This window comes from Schistocerca gregaria, chromosome X, assembly GCF_023897955.1.
Source record: "Schistocerca gregaria isolate iqSchGreg1 chromosome X, iqSchGreg1.2, whole genome shotgun sequence".
NCBI lineage: Eukaryota > Metazoa > Arthropoda > Insecta > Orthoptera > Acrididae > Schistocerca > Schistocerca gregaria.
In genome coordinates, this window is record NC_064931.1 from 356,889,563 (window position 1) to 356,913,709 (window position 24,147).

At 42.1% G+C, this 24,147-nt stretch overlaps 1 protein-coding gene across 1 annotated transcript in view; it reads right to left on the reverse strand.

Moving 5' to 3' along the window:
• Positions 1-739: 739 nt before the first annotated feature.
• Positions 740-24,147, reverse strand: part of LOC126298062 (serine/arginine repetitive matrix protein 1-like) — an 83,745-nt gene continuing 60,337 nt past the window's right edge. Inside the window, exon 3 of the mRNA XM_049989381.1 lies at positions 740-1,006. Within this exon, the coding sequence (XP_049845338.1) occupies positions 740-1,006 (267 nt within the window). The remainder of the gene's footprint in view (positions 1,007-24,147) is intronic.

Here is a 24,147-nt window from a genome sequence, read left to right on the forward strand (position 1 = left end):
GCCATTGATGGCAGACGTTTCGTTTGGCGGTTCTCTGAGCCAGAGAGACAGTGGGAAGAGATACTTCACACCGATATACCTAACTGTCTGCGTCAGTCTAGCGCATACGTGCACCGTGCCTCGGATGACGTCAGAGTTGGCCACACTTTAAGACGTTTTCAGAAAAGTAGGAAGTGAACTCTCCAGGATTGTTTACCATACTGGATCGGTTAGATTTCATGGAAGTAACTGTTTGTGTGCCGCCAGTAATGTTGACAAAACCACGTGACAAGTAGCGAGATTATTTTATATTTTTCAGGCGAGCACTAACTTGGTGATTAAAAGTCAGCGTGACAGATCATTTTACTTGGAACTTTCCATAGAGGTCACTTCTGAACAGTTGATAGTGCTGTTTCCGATAGGACTATTATTAGGGGTATCATTATAATTTGTGTGTGTGTGAACTTTTACTAAATATATCAATCAGTTATAAATCAAAACTTTTATTTATAGTCGTTGTTCCTGATTCCGTCGAGTAAAGAGCGAAAAGAGCAAGTTCAAATATTTTCTTTAAGTGCATAAAAAGGTAATGTGCACTTGCAGACTGGAAATTACGGTCAGTATGTTCTCCAGCGCCTGTGACTGAGTGCAAAAATAGTTTTCAGACTCTTGTAAACCGTGAAGGTGGGTGTAAGGCTCCCACTAACGGGAAATTTAAGCGGTTTTTCGAATTATCGACATAACAGAAAGTAAAGATTATTTACCCACCGCCCCACATGATGTCTGACACAAAATCAACGTGGCTGAGGTTGAAACTTGTGCACTTTTCCACATATCCAAACACTTTTTCATTTCGCTCTACTTGTGGCTGCACAGGATTTCCACCATTATTCTTCCATGCAGTGTCCCTGACAGCGTCAATAGTAGGCTGCTTGCAAACAAATTGTGGCTTATTCATACTAACGATTTCAGTCTTTTCAGTCCTCTGAGGCCAGAATTTGTAGCTGTTTTCAATTTTTACCAGCTGCTGTCAGAAAAGAAGACACTTGGTAAATCTTCTCCTGCTCACACCCTTCTTTGTTGTCTACAATTTGTGCCACCTTCTCAACATACTGAGCATAGCTCTGCACTAGCGCCCTTGCTGTTTCTGGTATGTTAGTAAGAACTCTGCTTAACAGTAGAGGTGTTTGACGGAAAACTGAAATTTTACAGTACACCGGTAATCGCACCGGCGAGTGGCTCATGCCAGCATGGGTCGGACGGTTAAATTGCGTCAGACCGCTTATGTGTCGGCTTTTGGGCAGATGTAACACCACGGTGAGGCTTCCCAAGTCGGTGCGATAGGGAAAAAAGAGTCGGCATTTTGGCAGCGCCAACGGCAACACTGAAATGAGTCACCACCGGAAGCCGGTGGATGTCGCGACAGACGAGTCGTGGACCAGCGTCAGGCCATGTATGACGCAATTGCCACATTCGTTTTGGTTCGGTGTTGCTAGCCCAACTAGTCGCCGCAAGCCGCAGTTTGACTTCGAGATTAAAAGTGGCCGTGAGTTCACTGACGGCCAGATAATAAGAAAGACCAAAGAAGGGAGAAAGACCTGGAACGGGGAGGAGGGATTTTGCATCACTCTCAATGGTCATCTCAGTGCGTAAGAAGCTGTATGTTGGCACTGTGTAGTAGGCGGTGTCTCTTGGTATATGGAAGGGGACGGAAGTACACAGATAAAGTGAAGGAATGTTGGATAATTTTGTCACCACAAAGCAGTGCATAGCTCGTTTGAGCCATATCTGTTAGTGGCAGGCGATGCTACCGTAGCAGCCTCGCGGTTCCGGACTGCAGCGCCAGAACCGCACGGCCACCGCGGCCGGCGTGAGATATACATATGAAATCTTTTCCGTGCATAAATTATTTCTTTGTTAAAGCTACTTTACTATGGTGTAGTGATGGATGATCATCAGTAGGTAAGTTAGGTAAGTTGGCTATGTTACATGATACTTTGTGGTGATGGCTAGGGGGATTTATCTACTGTATATTTAATTGTTTGAATAACAGGAGGTTGCGGATGTTTGTTTGGTTGTTTATTATGAGTCTCTTTACTGTGATTGCCATTTGAATATGAAAGTTTTCTCGTGTTGTTAGGATTTTTCTTAATACAACTGATTATTTTCATATTTGCATCTGTTATGGATGGGCGATGGTGGTCTCGACGGACGTGGTCTACAAATCTTGATTGACAAATGGTATACTTCCATGCTCTTTTATGATCATTTTCCCTTATGTCAAATGTCATGGTCTGTCCTAAGTCTGAAACGCGAAAAACGTTAATTAACTAATAAATATTTACACTCACACTGTACTTAGATAACAGCGGGTTCGCATCTGCCTCTCAAGAGGGGAGGAGGTCTTGCCACTTTGAGTTGTGTAATGACTGGTAACGCAGCCAGCAGGCTCTCCCACTGTTTATATTAGTTTTCTGATTGTTCTACTGATTTCCAGTGAAGCTATTATAAAAAGGTTTACTGGTGTGGCTTCTAAATCTGATATCAAGCGATATGGCATAATTTTTATTCCATTCATTTTCTTCCAGTGAAAGTATGGAACGCGAAGAAAATTACGTTAAATTTAAGTTGAAAAAATACCTGATAAATTCCTCTTCCAACTATATAATATAACTTTCGTAACTGAAGAAAACTTGACAAGCCAATATCGCTAAAAAAAAGCATTTTACTGAATGTATAGTTTCGGAAGAGTTTTGCTGTCATCATCGGAACTTATGCTTTAACATAATGCAACACATTACCCATCAGTTTCGCAAGTGGTTTCTCACTGCATATACAATTGAAACTATCATGAACACCACTAAAAATTGGCATATCAACTGTAAAATCACTATGTACAAACATAAACATAACTCCTACTGCTGCGATTACAAGCGTACATGTTTGTACATAGTAATTTTACATTTTACATGCCGATTTTTAGTGGTCTTCATGATAGTGGGAATGTGAAACAGATTGCGACACTGATGGACAATATGTTGTATTATTTTAAAGCATAGATCCAATAATGTCAACATAGCTCTGTCAAAACCGGTCATCCAAAATGCTGTTTCATAGATTATAGCTTGTGAAGATTTCTTCAATTATCATACATGAAAGATCGTCTCCATACAGGCTACGTCAAGAATACATAAATATTACCTTCGCCTTTAATTGTGTTCGAGAATTTCACTCAGAACAGTTTCTGAGCTAGGGGTCTCAGACTGCCTAGTTTTACTAAGTTTTGGTAATTTTTACGCTTAAAAAAAGCCGGAAGCCGGTACATGTACCAGTTGTGATTTTGCAAAAGATGTTTACTGAATAATTGTTTTAGATGATTGAAAACTGAAACTCCACAACAAATGCAATATTTCGTTTCTTCCGAATTTAAACACTCAATCCACAGGCAGCCGTTGTGCTGAGGAACGAAATTTCCTTGCAGATCACTCGGCTGGGAAGAGCGCTCTCGTAAAACCGTGCCGCCGGAGTGGGCCCCGGAGCTCCCCATCAACAGTTGCGACGAGCGTGTGTACTCCGTTGGCACACGCAGAGAGTCCCGATGCCGTTCAGCGGCTGTTCAGAACGGCTCCATGACGAGACGAAACAAAACTGTCACAGATGCAAATGAATGGAGATGAAAGCGTCGGAGTGGAAAATTTACGACGCTTATTGACGTTGACGCCAACCGCGAATATTTAGTATGTGTCAACTGCAAATTATGCTGTAGCCCCCTTCAAAATTAATGCTTCCGTTCTCAGCATAGTAGATCCGGAAAGAAAGCTCTTTTCAAAACATGATACGCATTGAATAAAATGGCCAAACGTTGTCGGCTCGAGTATTAGTGTTTCTGAAAATGTAAGAAGCACTGTGCGATGTACTGACGAAGTCCATAACACGTAAATAGGTAAATAGATGAAACTTTGGCTTTAAATAATGAAAAACGGAACAAAGCTACCTGAAAATAATAGGTACCTTCTCTATAATCACATACCTAGTTTCTTCGTTCTCTTGACGAGGATGTATGTCACCTTCATTGATGTAATATGTACTGAACAGTGAATGGACAAGAGGGCTAATCTGTTTAGTCTTGTCTGAAATGATAAAAGACAATTATCAACTTAATTAAACAGATACAACAGCATACATTACTTCTGAAACTCGTAAATAATAATAAATGATGATGTAGCGATTGTTATAAAACTTAATGTGAGACAAGGAACATCAAAACTTGTCTGCCCTGTTGAATTTCCCAGGTATGTCTAGATTCTCTCTGAAGTGGAGAATGTTCTCTCTGCCGTGTCTGTAATTACCTTCAGAAGGTTCTGATATTTGGATACACGGCCTTTCTTGCGTAATTTCAGCGCTTCCATGATAGTCGACAGTCTCGAATCCTTGTCCTTAAATGTAATTAAGCTAGAACATCTTCAACTTCCCACCCCATATGTTTAATGTACACTTCAGTTAAAAGCTTCAACTCTTCTCGTTATTCATTATTTAAGATATGTTCAGTGCCTGAAATCGGTAACAGTAAACAAAATTCAAACAGCACTTTCTTACGTTATGTAAACTTCAACTCTGTAATGAAATGATCTCAGAATAGGATAAACGCCACCCCTTGATAATAGTCTTCAGTGTCTCGGACCAACTAATTTAGTCTGCTCCTTTGGATTTTAACAATCTGGGGAACAAAGATTGAGATGTATAGCTGTAGACTATTTTCAGGTGCTCTCTCAAAAACAGTTCTGAAATTTTTTGTGGTGTCAGATTTCCGATTTTTCATATCTCCTCTAATGTCTTCAGCAACTTCCAACGCTTCTCTCAAACAAAATATTGATTTATGAAGTCACACTTCCGCTCTTTTTTCCCGTCTTCTGGGGCATTACTATTATTTTTAATGCGTTTAGAAGGAAACTGGAAACAGACTATTTGTGGTATATTTACGCCGTAACTCTCTAACCGTAATATTGAATGGATGGCACAAAATCGAAATCGTATAACGTTAGCAGGATTAAATTAATACAATTATTTAACAACACTTCACACTTCTATAATATAAATAAAAACTTACAGTGAAATACTGTATCACTTCACGTGAGCTAGACAAATAATATACTCTGAGTCACACGAGATAGCGCAACTCCCTTCTTATTATCATTGTCAAGAAACGTATTGAAACTTCCAAGGACTCTATTCGTCGTAAAACAAACACATGCACAGTGGCTGTTCAGTGACCCTAGGACACAAACACCTGGCTTATTTGCCATTGGAAATAGGTCCAACTTGTGTATTGGGTATAGCACTGTAACACCGCTGTCAATGCAACTGAGTCACTCCTAAGTCTACAGTACTAAAATCCTTTAAGGTATTGACAGTCAGTCTATTTTATTTCGAATTTTAGTGATCTAAGAAGCAATAGCGCTGCTCTATAGAGAACAATAAAAGTCAATATAAGTTGATGGTGCCAAGTTAAGCTTCGACCTCTTGGAGTGTGAGGTGCGGAGAAAGCAAGAAAGATAATTTTGTCGCCACTCTGAGGAGGAACGTAAGAGGGAGACTGATGTCTCTCCTGTATAAAATAATGTAGCTTTAGGCATGCGTGCTCTTAAATAGTCTGCATCCACGGTATAAATTCCACACGGATGTAACTAAGTTATGTGAAAGCATATCATAGAATTGCAGTGTTAAAACACAATAGTTAGGCTGTATATTTTTCAACTGACACACAACACTTGTTCACTGCACTACTATATTTGTACAGTTGTTACATCACAGAAGTTGGCAGCAGTCGCAAACACAAGAATTCGACACGAAGTGTACTGATATGTACCGATAACAAGTAGGAAGCTAGGCTCAACTTAGCTTCGACAACTCACAGACATCGTGCCTTCTTGCTGCCCTCAGAATATCTAATATAACATTGTACGTACATGTTGAACAGTCGAAATTTAATATAATATTCATTACAATTTTTAACGGGAGCGACTTTAAACACACTAAAAAAAAGCGTTCTGGCTCTGAGGGTGCGGGTTGGGGAACACGAACCCCCCCCCCCCCCCTCGTACCCCCACTTACGCCACTGTACCCACCATGCGCAGCCACGCTTCGTAAGGAAAACAGGAGAACTGTTCAATAAATAATGCTCAACAACTTTTTCTCTAACTGTACATTGCCTCGCAAAAAAAGTTAAACACCAAAAAGACATGATCAAATGCCCGGAACTTGTACATAAGAAAGGAACGTAAAATGTCGTTTGATCACTATGAAGAACGGGGATACGCCATGTACACTTATGAGAAAGCGTTATGAGCAGTTGACGTAATTAAATGTGGCCTTATTGTGTGTTTTCATCGGGACATCATTGTGAAGAATGGGGATATGCCATGTACTTGTATGAGAAAGCGTTATCAGCAGCCGACGTTATTAAATGTGGCCTCACTATGTGTCTTCATCGGGCCAGCTCGTCGAATCATGCATTAACAACATTTGTAGGGCGTTAAGATGTGACAGTGACTTGTTGTTGGATTGCATGGGAACGTGACAACGTGCAAGTTTCCAGCAGATAACACGTGATTATCACACTGGACGATCGTAGTATTGTGCACAAAATGCATTGTAACCTCTTTCTATCTGCACCTGCCATCCGAAATGAACTTCTTGCAATATTCTGTGTTATCTCGCACCACTGGTCTGCTGCTAGCAACAGCCAAACTACGGAATTACCGTTCCGTGGTTCGGCTACCATTGACAACACAGCACACAAAAATGTGTTTAGAGTGGTGCCGTGACTAGAAAAAATAGATTGCTACTGAATGTCTTTGTATTGTGTTCTGTGAATAACCACAGTTCTCCGCTAATCCATATGATAATCGTCAGTGATAACGCCACCGATATAAAGAGAGGCCTCATTCCTCCTTTATTTGAGAGAGGCACTGCGGCGGTACCTCTGGCTTCATGGTGTAGATCCCACTGGGTTTTGCTTCGTGTTACTGCTGGTAGTGACTCAGGAAATTCCGCCGAAAGATTGTTACGTAAGGGACATCCAGCGTCCACATGTGGCGGTATTTCGTTGCCAGTTTTCTTCAGGTCAGTGTTCGTCCACAAACAGCATGTGTCTCTATGAACTGTTTGTGTGATTAGGTACTCCTGCGACCAGCAAAATATCAAGAAATGTTCTCGACAGAACGGTCGTGGGACCTGCTCGGACGTCAACTATATCCCAGTGACACCGCCATATTCATTTACATTTACTGTTTTTTCTATACAATCTCCATCTCCTTCTATTGCCATATTCCAGTGTTGTGTATGAGAGAGTATTCCATGTTGATGGAAGACATCCCCTGTGCATGTAACCACGTTTTCGCTGCATGAATTACGCTCCCATCATCTTCAAAGTATTCCCAACGTAAAAAATCCCTAATGAGCGATGACGGAAAATTCAGTTTTGTTATTTTTTCCCTGCTTCCGAGAGCTTTCGTGAAAGAGCATTATCGTCTTGGAGTAAGACTGTGTTCCCGCGTCATGACAAGCGCCCCCATGACAATGAAGAACGGAAGAGCAGTGAGGGCTGTGAAATGACGTCAGCCAATAATACGCTGACTAGGACGACACCACCACTGGAGTGGCATCTACATGAAGAGAATATTATCGACGCGCCGCCTAGCCGCGGCGGGATTGGAAGAAGACCCGTCATACGAACGCTACAGCAGTCACTAAGGAACTGTTTTGTTTTGCTTGCATTGAAATTATATATGCCGAAACACATTGATTATTTGCACGTCGCCATCTGCTTATGACACACTTTTGTGAATATGCGAAGTTAAGTAATGTCAATTTAACTTACTGTAATAAATTCCATTAATACGATTTTCTTGCATTGTTTTCTAGCGATCCAAGAAAACAGCTTACTAGACGAGTGGACAGGATACTACAGATTTCTGTTGGGTTCTTGTTAGACTGAATAGGTCGGAAACTGTTCCGGAGTTTTTTCGGAATCTTCACATATGCCACTAAATTAATGGTGGACACATTTGGAATTAACTGCATGAGAAATTGACACCCTCTTTATGTGAATCGTTCGTTGAGTTGTTTAGCATACCCATAGGATGCAACTGGTCCGATTCCCGGTGATTTGCAGGAATGGATAGCTCTCTATTGTGAGATTGTAAATAGGCAGGTGGGTGGACACATGGAAGCATGGTATGAAATAATATTGCGGATATGTCCAATGACTGTTAAAATGGTTAGTGATGGGAGAAAGATCCTTGGATATGCAAGCTCGGACGTCATTACTTCCGGCAAGGTGCAAGACAGGTCCAACAGGCTGGATGTGAACGTTAAACCTGCACAATGAAACCTTGATACAAATTAACTAGCTTTGTGTCCTTACCAGGCTTAAATAGCATGAGCGTCGAAGATAACTAGAGAAGCAGCTGGAAACTCTGAGTCCAGCTTGGCCTCTGTACTTTTCTGTAAGTCACAGACATCTATCTCTGTGATTGTCCCCCACCACGGCCTACTGTGGTATTCGTTCTCGGCTGTGTCCCTGAAACAAGTGCCTCTTCGGTCTCTTCCCCACAAGTGTATTCTTCGGTGTCCTTGGAGCTAGTATTCTGACTTCACTCTACGAAACAGAGTTGGTTCTGCCACTGTCGGAAACTCACTGCCCAACTGCAGCTGACCCTATGAGCTGCGACCAGTAATAATTTTATAAACAAGTTTAACAGTTTCCTATAATCATGGATTTTCTCACGGTTAACTAGCAAGCTATGGAGATGGGAAAGGGGACAGAAAATATTTCCCACTACATGACAGGTTTCCAGCTATCGTTAACCAAAGGCCTTACACGTACACAGATACGGGAAATCGGCCGTTCCATCGAAAGAATTGCTGTGAGCATGAGTGGCATGGCTCTGTTAAATCATTGGTCCAAAGGTGTGGAGTCCTATGTTTCCTCCAGGCCTTCAGATCTTACATAGCTAAAAAGCATTCGTTTTAGCGTCTCACAAAATTCAGCGTTTACGGAGCGTCTCCCACAAGTCAGTCCTGCCTCTGCTACGTTTCCGCTGTGCGGACATGAGAGACTGCCATTTCCATGTTCTGTACCTCCTCACAGACAGCTTTCAGCACAAAATAACGCGTAAGTTAACTTCCTTGTCGCGAGCCAGATAAAAAAAGGCCTCCAAGGCTGCCGAAATAACGAGTCTCCCACACAGTATTATTAGGAAAACAAATGAAGAAACTATTGGCAGTGCAATCATTGGCAATAGCGAACATTACCTGCAGTTTTCATACAGCATTAAAATAAACTGACTATACTTAACGCTGCTATCTGCATAATACAATATAGAAATGGGTTATGTGACAGTTTGGCCATAATCTGTCACGAATCAGTTATCCCAAAAGGCTGTCATCGTGCCTTGGCCAGCAGAGTGTTCTGCCTAGAATTCGTTCTTTCTTGGCAACTGCTGGTGTGATCACTCCACTGACTGACATTTTTTTCTGACTCAGAGTGATGGACCACGATTTTTTCACCTGTAATGGCCTGCGACTGAAAGAGCTTTTCAAGAGCTTTTCATTGACATCATACTTCTGCAGCAACTTCTACGAAATGAATTTTCCTTGAAAATTGTGCTCTGTTGTGAGAGCTCTTGGAACCCATCTTGAGCACGCATTTGCATATCCAAGAGCCTCAGTAATAGCACACACACATCCAGTCCTCACCAACAACTGTAGAGCTAGTTGTTGAACTATGATACACTGGTCTGCATGAGTAAGTATATACTCATGATTTACCATGTTGGGATCAGGGCCTGCGAACAGACGTCCTGATTGTCGCCGATCGTGTGGCTCAGTTTCTACTTCTCCTGATGCTTAATTCTGCTTAGCTACTACCCAGCATTTCTCCTACTAACTGCATCACTAGCGTAAACTTTTGAGAAACAGTTATGGACTAACAAACTGGTTTCCTTCTCCACACTCAGGAATTCGATTATAGCATGTTGCTTGTAAAGAGCTTCTTGGGTAGACACCATTTTGTTGGTTCATTATAGTTCTGCCATTTGTCAGGTTTGTTCGAAACTTCCCAATGTCCCCCAAAAATGTCATTCAACATGTTTCATGATTTTATACGCTCAGTCCTATTGACCAGTGTAGACGATCCCTTACACTGCAACACAGCTGCAAATAATGCTCAATACTACCAGTGACTGCCCAGATAATTACTTCTTCTTTTCCTTCTTTCATTCAGGCAACGGTTCTGTTATGATGCTCCAGAGGTGTAAGCTGGCTGGCCCGACACAGAAGTTTCTTCAAAGGCGCAGCAAAGTTAATCACCGGTAATCGAAACCAAAATTCGCTTCGCCCACTCCCCCGACTCCAAGTAGTACAGAGAGTCAGCTATCTCCCAAAAACAGTATTGCTCGAGACATGAGAAGAAAAAGATTAAAATCCAAATCATGTGCATCGTTTCAGAGATTCTGCAGCACGAGAACTGCCACTTGCCTCAACAGCCATGTCATGGAAAATCATTCGTTTCAAATCCTTCTAATAGGCTTTCTCAGCAGTTCTTATTGTTTATTTCTGTAGAACACACACTTTGCTGTACATCTCTACGTGTAAGACTTTCAGTTTGTCAGCTTCAGATCTGGCTTTCTCCTCATCTCAAAGCACTATTGGCTCATTATATCAAGAGCCACATGTGGAAGAGTATGTTTAAACTTTTCACAAAATTATTATTTCACAGAACTCGCAATATCCGTTGCGTGTGGATCGTGAGATTCCTACTCTGGTATAATTAGCCGTGCTTCAGGACATTAAGACAGAGAACACTTGCAGCTAGATGATGGAACAGATTTGTTGCTGCTGGGAAACCGAAGATTACTTACTTGCAACTTGACAGCCTAAGAAAACACTTAGCCCTCGGAGACCAAGGGGAAATGCATCCATGCCCGAGGCAGGATTCGAACCTGCGAGCGTAGCGGTCGCCCGGCTCCAGACTGTAGCGCCTAGAACCGCACGGCGGCCTTCAATGACTAAGTGCAAATAATCATAGGTAAACTTCACAGTACATAGCAGACGCTATTTACTACAACTGTTTATTCACTTCTAAGAGTTCACAAACTACGTTCCCAGTCTAAGTCAGCCCTGGACGATGATCTATAAACAAGTGGGCGGGAGCTGCTCTTCTATCTTCCGAGTAGGCTTCTGTCCGTTGTCGTCCGCTCAATGGAGGATAGTACTCGGCTTTCAATTGGACGAGGCGAAGTCGATATCTTCATCCTCAGCGCCGCCCGTGGTACTGGTGGAACTCACGCAAATGGCGAGTCTCTGTGGCTGTGGCATCAGCTCGCATCTTTGCGCCTGTTGTGCTTATGCCCTGGCTGTGTCTTGCTCGGAAGACACAGCAAAAACCACTTTCGAAATAGTAATTAAGTGGGCGTGGAAGAATAAAGGAGGTGAATAGTGTGTGGAAGATTTCCCGGAAATGTTTAAGCCACTGAAGCAATAATGAAATATTACAATAATGAGTACACTGAATCAGACGTCGGATAAATTTGCTTTATAAAGACGATTTTCATGTTATGGTTGATATCTGAGGCCAGTAGCATGGTGCACTGAGCAGTTACTACCAATAGCTATGGAGGGCCGATGTTCTTGTTTTTTGTTGGATGTGTTGCAGCGCTGATATTATGGTGATTTTTATGTTGTAGGTGAAGTTAAATACACCACTAGCATGAGGCACTGGGTGGCTGTGTAGGGAAAGTTATATTAGTAACATGCCACACCACGTAAAGGTACGTGAGTCCAAGCAGCTGATGATGTAGGATTTGTCTGTGGATTTTGTAAGTACTGTTCACAAGGGTACGACTTTTATCTAGTCGAAGACATTTTATTATATTAAAGTAATTTCACAGTATTAAAAATGGTGCCCGCTGCCCATGACACGCCATCACTGGTGCTGCTAATATGTTTCCAATTGATGTTTCATGCATGAACTTTGCTACTCTCGCATTAATTCTAAAGTATTGCATCAGCAGTGTCTCGATTTGTGAGTAATTGTGAATTTGTAATACTTATAATGGTAATTCCTCGTATATTTCGTTTATTGTTTGATGCTGCCAAAACTGATGTTGCAATTACGATATTCATTTACCGATAAGTACATCACTTTACTTACACAGTAACCCGAGTGTTTACACATGAGAAGTTACTAATAGCTTTAGTGTCCAGTTTTGTATTTTCACATGTTGCATATACAACAGAAGTGTGAGACTTTTGTTTCGCTTGTATAGGTTGCTTTGAACATGTGTTGCAGGAATTGTCATTCCTGTATCGTGCGAAGTGATTTACTGTATATCTGTTTCCTTGAATGTTATTATTATTATTATTATTATTATTATTATTATTATTATTACTATCATTATTATTAAATGTAATATACTATGCAGCAGAGTGAATGATATGGTGTGGGTAATATAATAAGTGTAAATGGTGTAACTAATGATTTGTGGATTGATTTGAGTGGATCTTGACAACAAACCATTATATGTATGTCAATGTATCAAGGCACTGCCATCTTTCATCAACATTGTAGGAGTAATCAGTATGTGTGTGTGTAACGATGTAGCAACTGGTGTTCTCCTTGTTATTACTATTGATGTTATTATTATATGTTTGCACATATAAATATCACATTCCACCAGTGCATATGGATAAATGTTGAGCAGGGTTGCAAATAAGTGTGCTTCTGTATTTTCGTATTGTTTATACCTGTGCCCTGTGTTGAACGATATCAATCATGCACTATACTCATAGGACAAAGGGTGTGTAGAATCACAAATATAAACAAAATAAAATAAAAAGTAGTAACCGCAAGAGCTAAAATGTCCTTGAGTAATTTCTGTTACAAATGAATCTTAGCACAGCTTAATCGTCACCCATTTTATTTGCAACAGAGGTGTGGTGTTCTGTGGCAGCTTTTTTCAAAAACCGTCACGCAACGTATTCCATAATATTTTTTGTTTATTCTCTTGAACAGTGTAGCCAAGCTCTTATGCTGCATCACAACTGCACCAATCTTAGTGCTACCAGTGACTACCCAGGTAACTTATTCTTACTTTCCTTCTTTTATTATTGTGTGGGCTTGTTATTTTGATGCAAAGCTGAAAGTCTCTAAGCTGGTCGGGCCGACGTAGATGTTTCTGAAAAGGAGGAAGAGAAAGCATAAACGTGTTCAGCACTGTGGACTGAGGTTATCACAGGTAGTAGACACCAGAATTCTCTTCGCCCGTCCACGGAGTCTTGGCGGTAGAGATGGCCAGCTCTCTGCCAAAAAGCAACATTGTTTGAGACAAGGTGAAAAATTCCTTTGGAAAAGAGAGAACTCTAAGCCAAGTGCAGTTTTACAGCGATACAACAGTGTGAGAACCACTGTTTGCCTTCGCAACCATGCCAACAAAGAAGCTTTATTTGAAGTCTTTGTACCACGTAGTGACTTTAGTTTTTAATGTTTATTTTTGTAGACCACATGCTTTTTCATGTGTGTCTTTATGTAAGAATATCTATTTGTCAACTTCAGAATCGTCACATGGAGTGGTAGAGGTTTTCTAGCTCTCTTCTCACACCATAGCACTATTTGTTAATTACAGAAATCCGTAGGAGTGAAAGCTTTTAGCCAACCAACAAAATTATTACTGGACGGATCTAAAAATGTCTGCTGCTACTGGCCCGCGAAATTCCTACTGTGGCAGAAGCAACCACGTTTCAGACGGTTAAGACAGAGAACACTAGACTACGTAAGAGAACTGTTGCAGGTGGGAGACAAAGTTATCACATACTGCTAGACGACCGAAGAGAACGCTTCCCACTAGGGGACCAAAGAGTAAACACTTGCTTCCAGACACGTCTTGGTGTCGATCAGAAAGATGTCCCCAATTTATTACTAGTTACAGAGGCTTAAGTGGACTCAGAATCTCAAGCCATTACTGCTGCCATTTCCACTATAAATTCTGGATGAGTGTGGCAAAAATGGGCCGGCTTTGCAATTACCGACTGACTAAGGATGTGATGTTTGTTAGCTCCAATCGGAAGCTAGATGATTAATTTTTACGTTTCGCAGCTGGCTAGATGCCTCCATCATGTACTGTGGCGATGTTACTGGTGTTAATATTCATTTTGCGTTTTTTCTTTCCTCCACTAATCACTCCGGCAATCATTTGTCGCATGCATGAATTATTCTCTTAGTTATGCTTTTATCATGCTCATCCACTAGCGCCATAGTTAGATCAGCCATTCATAATACTCTGCAAATTTATTAAACAGTCATTAACTTAACTCAGTGGGTAATTCATATATTGATGTTCACTTTTTTCTGTTGTGGAGAGATGATCCCTCCTGTCATTAATACGTCTATATGCGTTGACGTGCCCGCATTTTCACGCTTGACTGGGCCAAGTGCTCGGATCGCGAGACTGAACCTTTCAATCTAATGGTGCGCTGTGCGCCGATGAGACACATGGCTGCGAACAAACCCGTGAAACATTATACGGTATATGGCGTGTTATTTTGCCACATTTAACTCCACTGCCAGTCAGGATTCAGCTTTTTGACGCTACAGGGTGGATGATAAGACGGAAAATGGGACTTCTGTTCTACTTGTGATGAAGGATACAACGGCTCTTTCTCCATGGATTCTGTGTTATCCGCAACTCCTGACACGTCACCTGATCACGATATGGAACGTTATAATATGTTACAGCAGCTCGCAGGATGCAGCGAAGAAATCCTCCTCGATATTTTTACCTTATTTTGGCATTAGGCAACTGTAATTCCACTTTTAAAACGAGGGATGCACCCCCCTTATCTTTACAGCTATCGCAGTTTGTCCTCAGTAACCTCGTGGGACGGACCCTGGAGCGGATGGTCAATCGCCGCCTTTTCTGGAGATTAGAAATCAGACAAATCTTTAGTCGCTTTTATTGTGGGTTCACGAGGTATCACTCCACCCCTGATAACCTGACCCACAACGAAGCGGCTACATAACAGGCTTTCCAGCACTGGCATCACTTTCTATATTTTTATTTATTTATTTACTTCGAGAATGCCCAAAATTCAATTTGGGGGCACAATATCCTATCGAGTCCGTGACATCCTCTATGACTGCTGCGAGCTAGACAACGAGGTCCCTCAAGGTAGTGTTATTAGTACGACTGTCTTTGCCATAACTTTTAAAAGAATAGCGTCCACGCATAATTCCGTCCAACATTCCTTTTCTGTTGACGATTTCTCTTTCTTTTGTTCCTCCTCGAGAGTTGCAATAACAACACGTCTATTGCAACTGACTATTCGACTGTTGGAGGAATGGGATGGATAGAGGGATTTTAATTTCTGAAGAGAGAAGTCTATGACCGTTGTTCTTACCCGTTTCAGTTCTGTCTTAAGCTTTGCTGCGCTGAGGATTAGGAACACAATTCTAAATTTTAAAGACACAGTAAGCATCCTGGTCATCGAGTTCGATTCCAAACTCACATTGCTGCCATAACTTACCGACCTAAAGACGATCCCATAAAGTTCTTTATATTTTAACTACCATGCATGGGGCACTGGTGGAAACTGCCTACTCCACTTTGAAAGGGCCCTTCTGCAATCTCACCTTGATTATGGGTGCATTAATAATACAACACCACAAGTTAGACTTATGGGACTCAGTTTTTGCCTCACTGTAATTTACGACATGACCAGTATAATACAGTGTTCGGCGATGTCAGATTTACAAGGTTGAAGAAGGCGAGTATGCCGCTGATGTTCTACAGTGTGATCCTGCATAGTACGCATAGTTTGCCCTATTATAAGATTTGCCGCATTCACACGGAATCTTGTAAACTCCAGCCGGGCGCCGCTCTATGTCGTCTTTGACAGATCCCAAGAGCGACGAAATTTTCGCAGTAGTGTGAAAGATTACTTTCACTTTATATTTTCTTTGCATTCTGCCTATTTACGGTGAAATATTACCAATATATGGTAAATAGGCAGTCGTTTAAAAGGCCTCTTTCTCTTCTTTGCTCCGTCATTTACAGGTCTGCAGCGCTCTCTCCACTTGCTGGGACGAATACGCATTCTTCAGAAATACAGTCGGCAGGTGCCCTAGTTCCGTTTGCAAGCTATCGGTGTCAGTGATGGCGTGGGCTCCGTGAATCTAGGTCTCCAACACACACCGATCGTTTGTGCCGGATGGTGGCAACTAGCGGCTTGCTAGTGAAGGCCTGTGTGAATGGGCTTTCTATATACTGAATGACGAATTGTGCCATCGCTCTTATGCCGCACCAAGACATCTAAAAACGGCAGGCAACCCTCCTTCTCCAACCCGATGGTAAATTTTCTGTTTTCGTGTGTGGAATTCACATCTTGTGGGAACTCTCGCAGACGATCCAAACCATAAGGCCAAACTATAAAAGTATCATCAACATATCGCCAAAATACTGTTTGTTTCAAAGTGGCTGAGGCGAGTGCTCGCTCCTCAAAATCATCCATGGAGAGTCCTTTGTATCCACGGGAGGCCAATGTTTTTGTGGAATACTAAGAAAATATGAAGTGAAGGCAATCTTTTGCCCTTCTACAAAAATTTCGTCGCTTTTGGAATCTGTCAAAGACGACCTAGACCTGCTCAAGGCAGGTGTTCACAGGACTCTGTGAATGTGGCAAGCCTTATATAGGGCAAACGACGGGTACTGTGCATGATCATATTGTAGAACATCAGCGGCATGCTCGCTTTCTTCAGCCTTGTAAGTCTGCCATTGTCGAACTTTGTATTTCCACTGGTCATGTCATAAATTACAGTGAGACAAAAACTGTGTCCCACACGTCTAACTTTTGGAGTTTCATTGAAAATGAGTCCGTGGATATACGACTGTCTGGCAGAGTTTGTTATTAATCGAGATGGCGGTTTTTAGTTGAATTTTGCATGGAATCCAATCGTTGAATAACTTCGTGTCCTCCGTAGCCAGCGTAGTTCTGTGATGAAACCGCGAGAAGACAATCGAATTCTACCTCTGCAGCGAGTTTTCACCACTGTGGGTGCATGGCGCAGCAGAATCGAACGCTCTCAAGTAGCTCACGCGCAACGCCTACTGAATCCACCACGCTTGTGCTGGTGGGGCCTTAAATACTAGAGCTCAGTGTATTTTCGCCAGTATCACCGGAAGATGGCCAGAAGACTCTCTGCCGAAATACTGTGACAGGACGTTCACCCGTAATTTTGTAGATAAATTGGCATAATATTTATCTCTGAAAGTGAGTAAATTTAATAGTAAACTCAAGATTTAAAAGTATAATATGGTTTATTATTAAAGACAACTGGATTTATAGGTGATGAAAAAACAATTATGGGAATTTGAATTATACAGTGATGTACTTTCCGATGAGAACAGGGAACTATGAGTTGGCACAGTTACCTAATGAGGCGTAGTTGATTAACAATCTAACGTTTGATTCTATGAGTTGATTTTCGACCTCAATATGATGATTATTGCGATGGTCTGCAACAAGAAACTTAATATCCGAACAAGTAAGGTAGCAATGACGAATGTGAGACAGTGAGACATATCTTTAATTTGAACTACAATACTCTCACTAATACTAATGTGTCGGAACTGTAAGCGATGCTTACAGTCTAATATGAGCAGAATGAAAAGAAAGCGGCTCACTCGTCTGAAGTTCAGCACTACCATCGAACAGCTGAGGACACGAACATTGTGCGTAGGACGATTAGCCACTTGAGACTGCAGCGAAAACTCTTGCCACCACCTGGTGTCTGCGACATGTTCACTTCTCATGTTCTCTTAGTCATCAAAAAGATGTGAGCTCCTTTCTTCCCACCTTCCTACTAACAAAATGTGTCCACCAATCCTATCCAAAGTTACTACAGCTTTCCAATGGCGTAATTTTTCTTTGACCAGATATTGGAAAAAGAAGCTGTGACAGTCAACAACCGAATGAAATTGATTTCTTCCCTTCTTTTCTAAAACGTTCCCAGAAGTATTACGTCCCCTGATGTCACTTCTAACACTGCAATTGTTGTGCACTGAGCCACCAGATGGCCTCACATTACAGATCCTGTGAATACATAAACAAAAAGAAAAAAAAAACTGTTCAGGAGGCTACTCGCCAACTTTCCTCTAACTTTTGAACGTTAAGCATGGCAGAGAAGTTTTGACGCTTTTTTATAAGGAAATCCTGAAATACTTCTCTTCTCAAATAATTCCTAGAGTCTACCACCCACTAATGGAGATCCACCTTCTGGAAGAAGGCTTTCTATCTCGACCATCCTGCAGACTGTGATATTAACTGGAAATTGGCCTCTCCACCTGCTCTCCGTTTGGCAAAGCAATTATCACCCATGCACATTGCGAGGATGCCATTCCTGTCCTTCTTCGGTCTATGTTTCTGCGAAGGCAGGCGTGTCCACAGCTATGTTTCGCTTGGCCTGGCATTAAATCGCCTGTCTCATATTCACAACACTCCTCACTTCCAAAGCTTCTCGAGAGAGAGGGAAGGAGGGAGGGAGTGGGAGAATGACGGAGAGAAGTGCATGTTTCTATGGCGTTCTCTATGTTTTCCTTTGCATTTCATGTTTCAATGATTTGCGACCTTCATCAAGTATTACTGCGGCCGCTGATGATCATGCTGAGGTGCGCCCACACCACCATATTATCTTTACTTGACAGCACATAAAGTTTCTATGGTTGAAATTCGAGTATATTGTCATGTGAGGCAGAAGCCAATCACATCACAGAGTGTGCAGTTTTGCCCATAAATGTCAGGAACAGTTGTAATTGCGAGGGTAATTTAGTAAGATACGGTTCAAATGGTTCAAATGGCTCTGAACTCTATCGGTCTCCCAAAACTTAGAACTACTTTAACGTAACTAAGCTAAGGACATCACACACATCCATGCCCGAGGCAGGATTCGAACCTGCGACCGTAGCAGCAGCGTGGTTCCGGACTGAAGCGTCTAGAACCACTCGGCCAACGCGGCCGGGAGTAAGTTACGGCTCATTGACACTCACTACCAAGCACACAGCCTCTAAAAACACGAAAGAAAATTTGTTCCGTGTCATTCCTAGGATTCCAGAAGCGGAAAAGGTACCTGAAGTTTTAAAGTGGAGAGAAGAGCGAATTAACGATAAGAAATTTTTCAAGTCGCAGCAGTCAGTATGGCGATTTTGTAGTTCACTGGTGTATGTGACAAACTGAGAAGTACTTACGGGACAGCAGAATTCGGATGGAATCACAAATATGCCAGTTATCTTTTGTTTTAGGAAGCAAATTTTTTAATCAATTGAGAAGACTAAATTAAAAGAACAAACAGTTTACAGTTCTAGTAAGATTTTTTGTGCCTTCAAAAGGGCTTGGCATATGGTTTATTTACCATTTAATAATCCATCCTACAGCATTCCACTTCACTGACCACTCACGTCACATGAAACATCAAAAGTGAATGTGAACACCTCCACACCTGGCACCTACAGATATACGGTCAGTGCAAGATGACTCGCGGATATACACTGATGCGCCAAAGAAACTGGTATGGGCATGCGTATTCAAATACAGATATACGTCAACAGTCGCAATACGGCGCTGTGGTCGGCAACGCCTACATAAGACAACAAGTGTCTGGCATCTCCGAGGTAGCGATGAAGTGGGGATTTTCCCGTAAGACGGTTTCACGGGTGTACCGAGAATATCAGGCATCTGGTAAGACGTCATATCTCCAAGATCCCTGTTGCCGAAAAAAAAAAATCCTGCAAGAACCGGACCAACGATAACTGAAAAAAATCGTTCAAGGTGACAGAAGTGCAACCTTATGCAAATTGCTGCAGCTTTCAATGCTGGGGCATCAACAGGTGTCAATTTGCAAACAATTCAACGGAAGGTCATCGATACGGGCTTTCGGAGCCTGTCAAGACCGACAATGGACTGTTGATGACTGGAAACACGTTGCCTGGTCGGACAAGTGTCTGTCGAGCGGATGGACGTGTAAGGGTATGGAGACAAACTCATGAATCCAGGGACCCTGCATGTCAGCAGGCGACTGTTGAAGCTGTTGAAGGCTGTGTAATGGTGTGGAGCTTGTGCAGTACAAGTGGAATGGGACCACTGATACGTCTAGATATGACTCTGACAGGTGACATGTACGTAAGCATCCTGTATGATCACCTGCATCCATTCATGCCCATTGCGCATTCCGAAACACCTGGGCAATTCCAGCAGGACAATGCGACACCCCACACGGCCATAATTGCTACAGAGTGCCTCCAGGAACACTCTTCGGTTTTAAAAACTTCCGCTGGCCACCAAACTCCCAAGATATGAATCTTAATTTAACATACCTGGGATGTCTTGCAACGCGCTTCTCAGAAGAGATCTCCACCCGCTCGTACTCTTACGGACAGCCTTGCGGGATTCATGGTTTCAATTCCATTCAGCACCACTTCAGACATTAGTGGAGTAGCCGGCCTCTGTAGCCGAGCGGTTCTAGGCGCTTCAGTCCGGAACCGCGCTGGTGCTACGGTCGCAGGTTAGAATCCTGTCTCGGGCGTGGATGTGTGTGATGTCTTTAGGTTAGTTAGGTTTAAGTAGTTCTAAGTTCTAGTGGACTTATGGCCTCAGATGTTAAGTCTCATAGTGCTTAGAGCCATTTGAGTCCGTGTCACGTCGTTTTGCGGCACTTCTGAGATCTCACTGGAGCGCTACGCGATGTTAGGTATGTGTACCAGTTTCTTTGGCTCTTCAGTGTATTTTGGGTCAAAAGGAACACCATGTGGCCTATACGCTCATACTGGGCAATCATTCACTGCGGAAACTACCAATTCCTCTTAAGATATTACATTTTGCTAGTCACTATAGACATTTCCTCAATAATCGCTGTCGATTATCATAATCACAATGCTTCCCTTTAGTCTCTAACGTTTGCCTTGTAGTCCTGCCTCCCGAAGCTAATGCTTGACTACGTCAACCGATCTGATGAACACAGTAGTACGCTTCATCAGCCCCGCGATTGAAAGAAGGGTTCCGCCCTGATTTATTTGCAAGTTTCAGGCTTGCTGGCTTAGCGTTAAACAACGAGCTTAGCGACTGTAAGGTCTCAGGACTCACTCCAGGTCAGATACCAAATTTTCTTAGTTTGCCTTTACGCTAGCCTTCATCTTTCAGTGATACGAAAATATACCAAGATCGACTCGTGGTTCGGATTCAACGTAGAACTGTAAGGTCCCTTTCCTTGACATTGTTACAGTGGTTTGTTAAGAGCGCTTAAGCCGCCGAAGTGGTGCTCAATTGAGAGAACTCGCAAAAAGGCAGCTGAACATCTCTTTTGAGTGACTGCCAACGAATAGTGGCATACGTGTTTATCTTTTTGTTTAGAAGGGCATTTTCACCGACTTGCGAGAGTACATGCCAACGGCCTTTAACCACTTGCCTTCTTGATTTTCAAGTATCACGATTTCGTTTTATCCATCAACGCGCGATGCGAACCGTTCCCAGCCTTCCACACCGCCAAATATCGTTCCTCCACATGAGCAGTGGCTGCGACTTCCCGTGTTTTCTGCGCTGTCAATTATATCTAGCTGGTATATTCCGTAAGTGAGAGTGAAAATCAGTCTGTGCATTTTCGCTTTCTGGGCCTAGTATCCCTTGTCTTCATATCTCATTATATATACCTTACTTATGGTCTGGGTCTTACACTCTTGGTATAAAAAAAAATTGTTCTGTTCTCCTGGTCTAACGGCTTCATTTAGCTCAGTACCTGTTTCGTAAGACCATATTTTATACTAGACCCTTTTAAGGCTCCAGGCAGATACATTTTAATTTTTTTTCTTTTCTTTTTTTCCATTAAGTCACGTCCACATAGCACATCATGCATCTACTCGTATTTTCTGCATTGCCCACGTAAGAAATGTACCTCAAGTACGTTCTAATGTGCTTTCAACCATTTACCGTGCTCACGGTATCTACAGGTATCAGTAGGATATTTTTCCCTGATGTAATTAAGCCTCACCCTGTACAAACGAGACGAAAAAACGAACGACACGAACAAAGAAATAGTTCACGTAAGTTGAATAAAGACAGGTTTTGTTTTGACAATGACTAATTTTGTGTATATATTTCATATTAATGGCAACACAAGCAACTAAGAAGTTCAGGGCAAGTTTACAGAAATAGTAATAGTAACATGAAACATTTCACTTCAGAGTTTCACAAAGACAGATTCAAATACCAATAACTAGGAACGTACTGAGAAGACAGCATACGTGTAAGTGATATTTTGTCATCATAACTGTTTATACTACATGTACTACCACAATTTTTCTCCAAAAACCCACTTTGTGAGCGACGGTGGGATTCGTATCAGAAAGAAGAGACAGCTTGTAATTCAAGAATCATTAATGTATGGTGATTAGGAACAATGAATACTGCAAGTGAGTTGTGAAAAACGTAATCATTTACATATCGACTGGGAGAGGTAAGGATGACTCGTTAGGTGCGGTGACGAGGGATGCCACGCTAGAACGGATACGCTTTGTCCTTGGCAGCGACACTGCTCGTTCCCCCTCCGAAAGGGCGCGTGACGTCACCACTCGAGTAATTCCGCGCCGGCCCTAGGGGGACTACGTCACATGTGTTCGTATGCATGATCAAGTTTTGCAATTCGGAAATAATTAGTGGCTGGCTGTCGGCGCCTCTTTCATGTGCTGCTTCAGATGCCGACCACGTCCCCCGCTGCTGTGCCACCTGGCCGCTCCTCGCCCTCTGCTGCCTCGGGCGATATGTTGCCCTGTGCACCTGGGGTCGGCCATGCTCAGCAGCGTAGAGCCTCGGCTGAATTAATAGCAGAGTTGGCAAGACACACAAGACTAATGAATAATTCTGTCTAGATCACTAAGGAATTGTGTACTGTCGCACGTTACTTAATCATATCTATTCTTCTTCGGAGACTATAACTAAGAACAAATGTAATATGAAACTATAGAAACGCATAAACATTATCAGCTATATCACTGAAATATTACGCACATAAATTTAAAAAATTCGGATGTGAAGTTCAGAACCGGATAAAAGTACTAGCGGAGAAGTGACGTTAATACTTAATACTTTTTACAGAATCCAAAATACGTTTATAATTTGCGCGGAGAGTTTTTAAGACTATGGATACTACCAGTTAAATTTATAAGCATTGTTTTATAACGCTGCAATGATTCAGCATGTACAGCATTTCTTCTGTAAGTTACCATTTCAAACGACGGCAACACGTACATAAGAATCTACCAACATACAGCAATTAATATTCAGCGGATTTCCCTTACGGCCTTATAATAACCTACTTCTCTTAAACTTTTAGTTCATACACAGGGTGACTCGCCTAAAACATAAATCTAAGATGTTGCGGAAATGGGAAGTACTTTTGATGTACGGTTTTCACAGAATGGAATAGTAGTCAGGGGCTCGTATTTTTAGCCCGTAAATAGATAGCACTAATACTTAAACAGTGCCTTTTTGTGCAAATATTCACTTTTTTAAATACAACAATGCCTGTTGACATTAACAGACTAAAAGTAGTGTAAATTAGAATGTCAGTAGTGTTTGTTGCAGGTTACTAGTGCTAGTCGTTTATGAGTAATTGTATTCTGAAAAGTTTCTAAGTTGCTAAGTACGATGTTCTTATGTTTATTACAGTGTGCTTGTGTGTTCCTTGGGTGCGTTGCGACGTGCTAATCAGTCAGTGTGTGACAGACCAAGCAGCGTGTCATGTGTGGCGATGGGACTTACCAATGCAGAAAAAGTCGACATGCTCATGGTGTACGGAGAGTGTATGAAGAATGTAGTTTACTCTTGTACAGTCTGTGCGAGAAGATATCCCAACAGACGTCAACAATATCGGCAATTATTTATCAACCTCTTCAACTAGTTACTAGCATGTGGTGGTGTAACACCTAAACAACGTCCCAGAAGGAAGTAAGTGACGACAGAAGAGGGGGAAATTAGCGTTCTTGCTGCTGTTGCGATTGATTGGCACGTTAGTTCCAGTACAATCGTACGGAAAAGTGGCACGAATCAGGCAAGTGTCCTACGTATTCT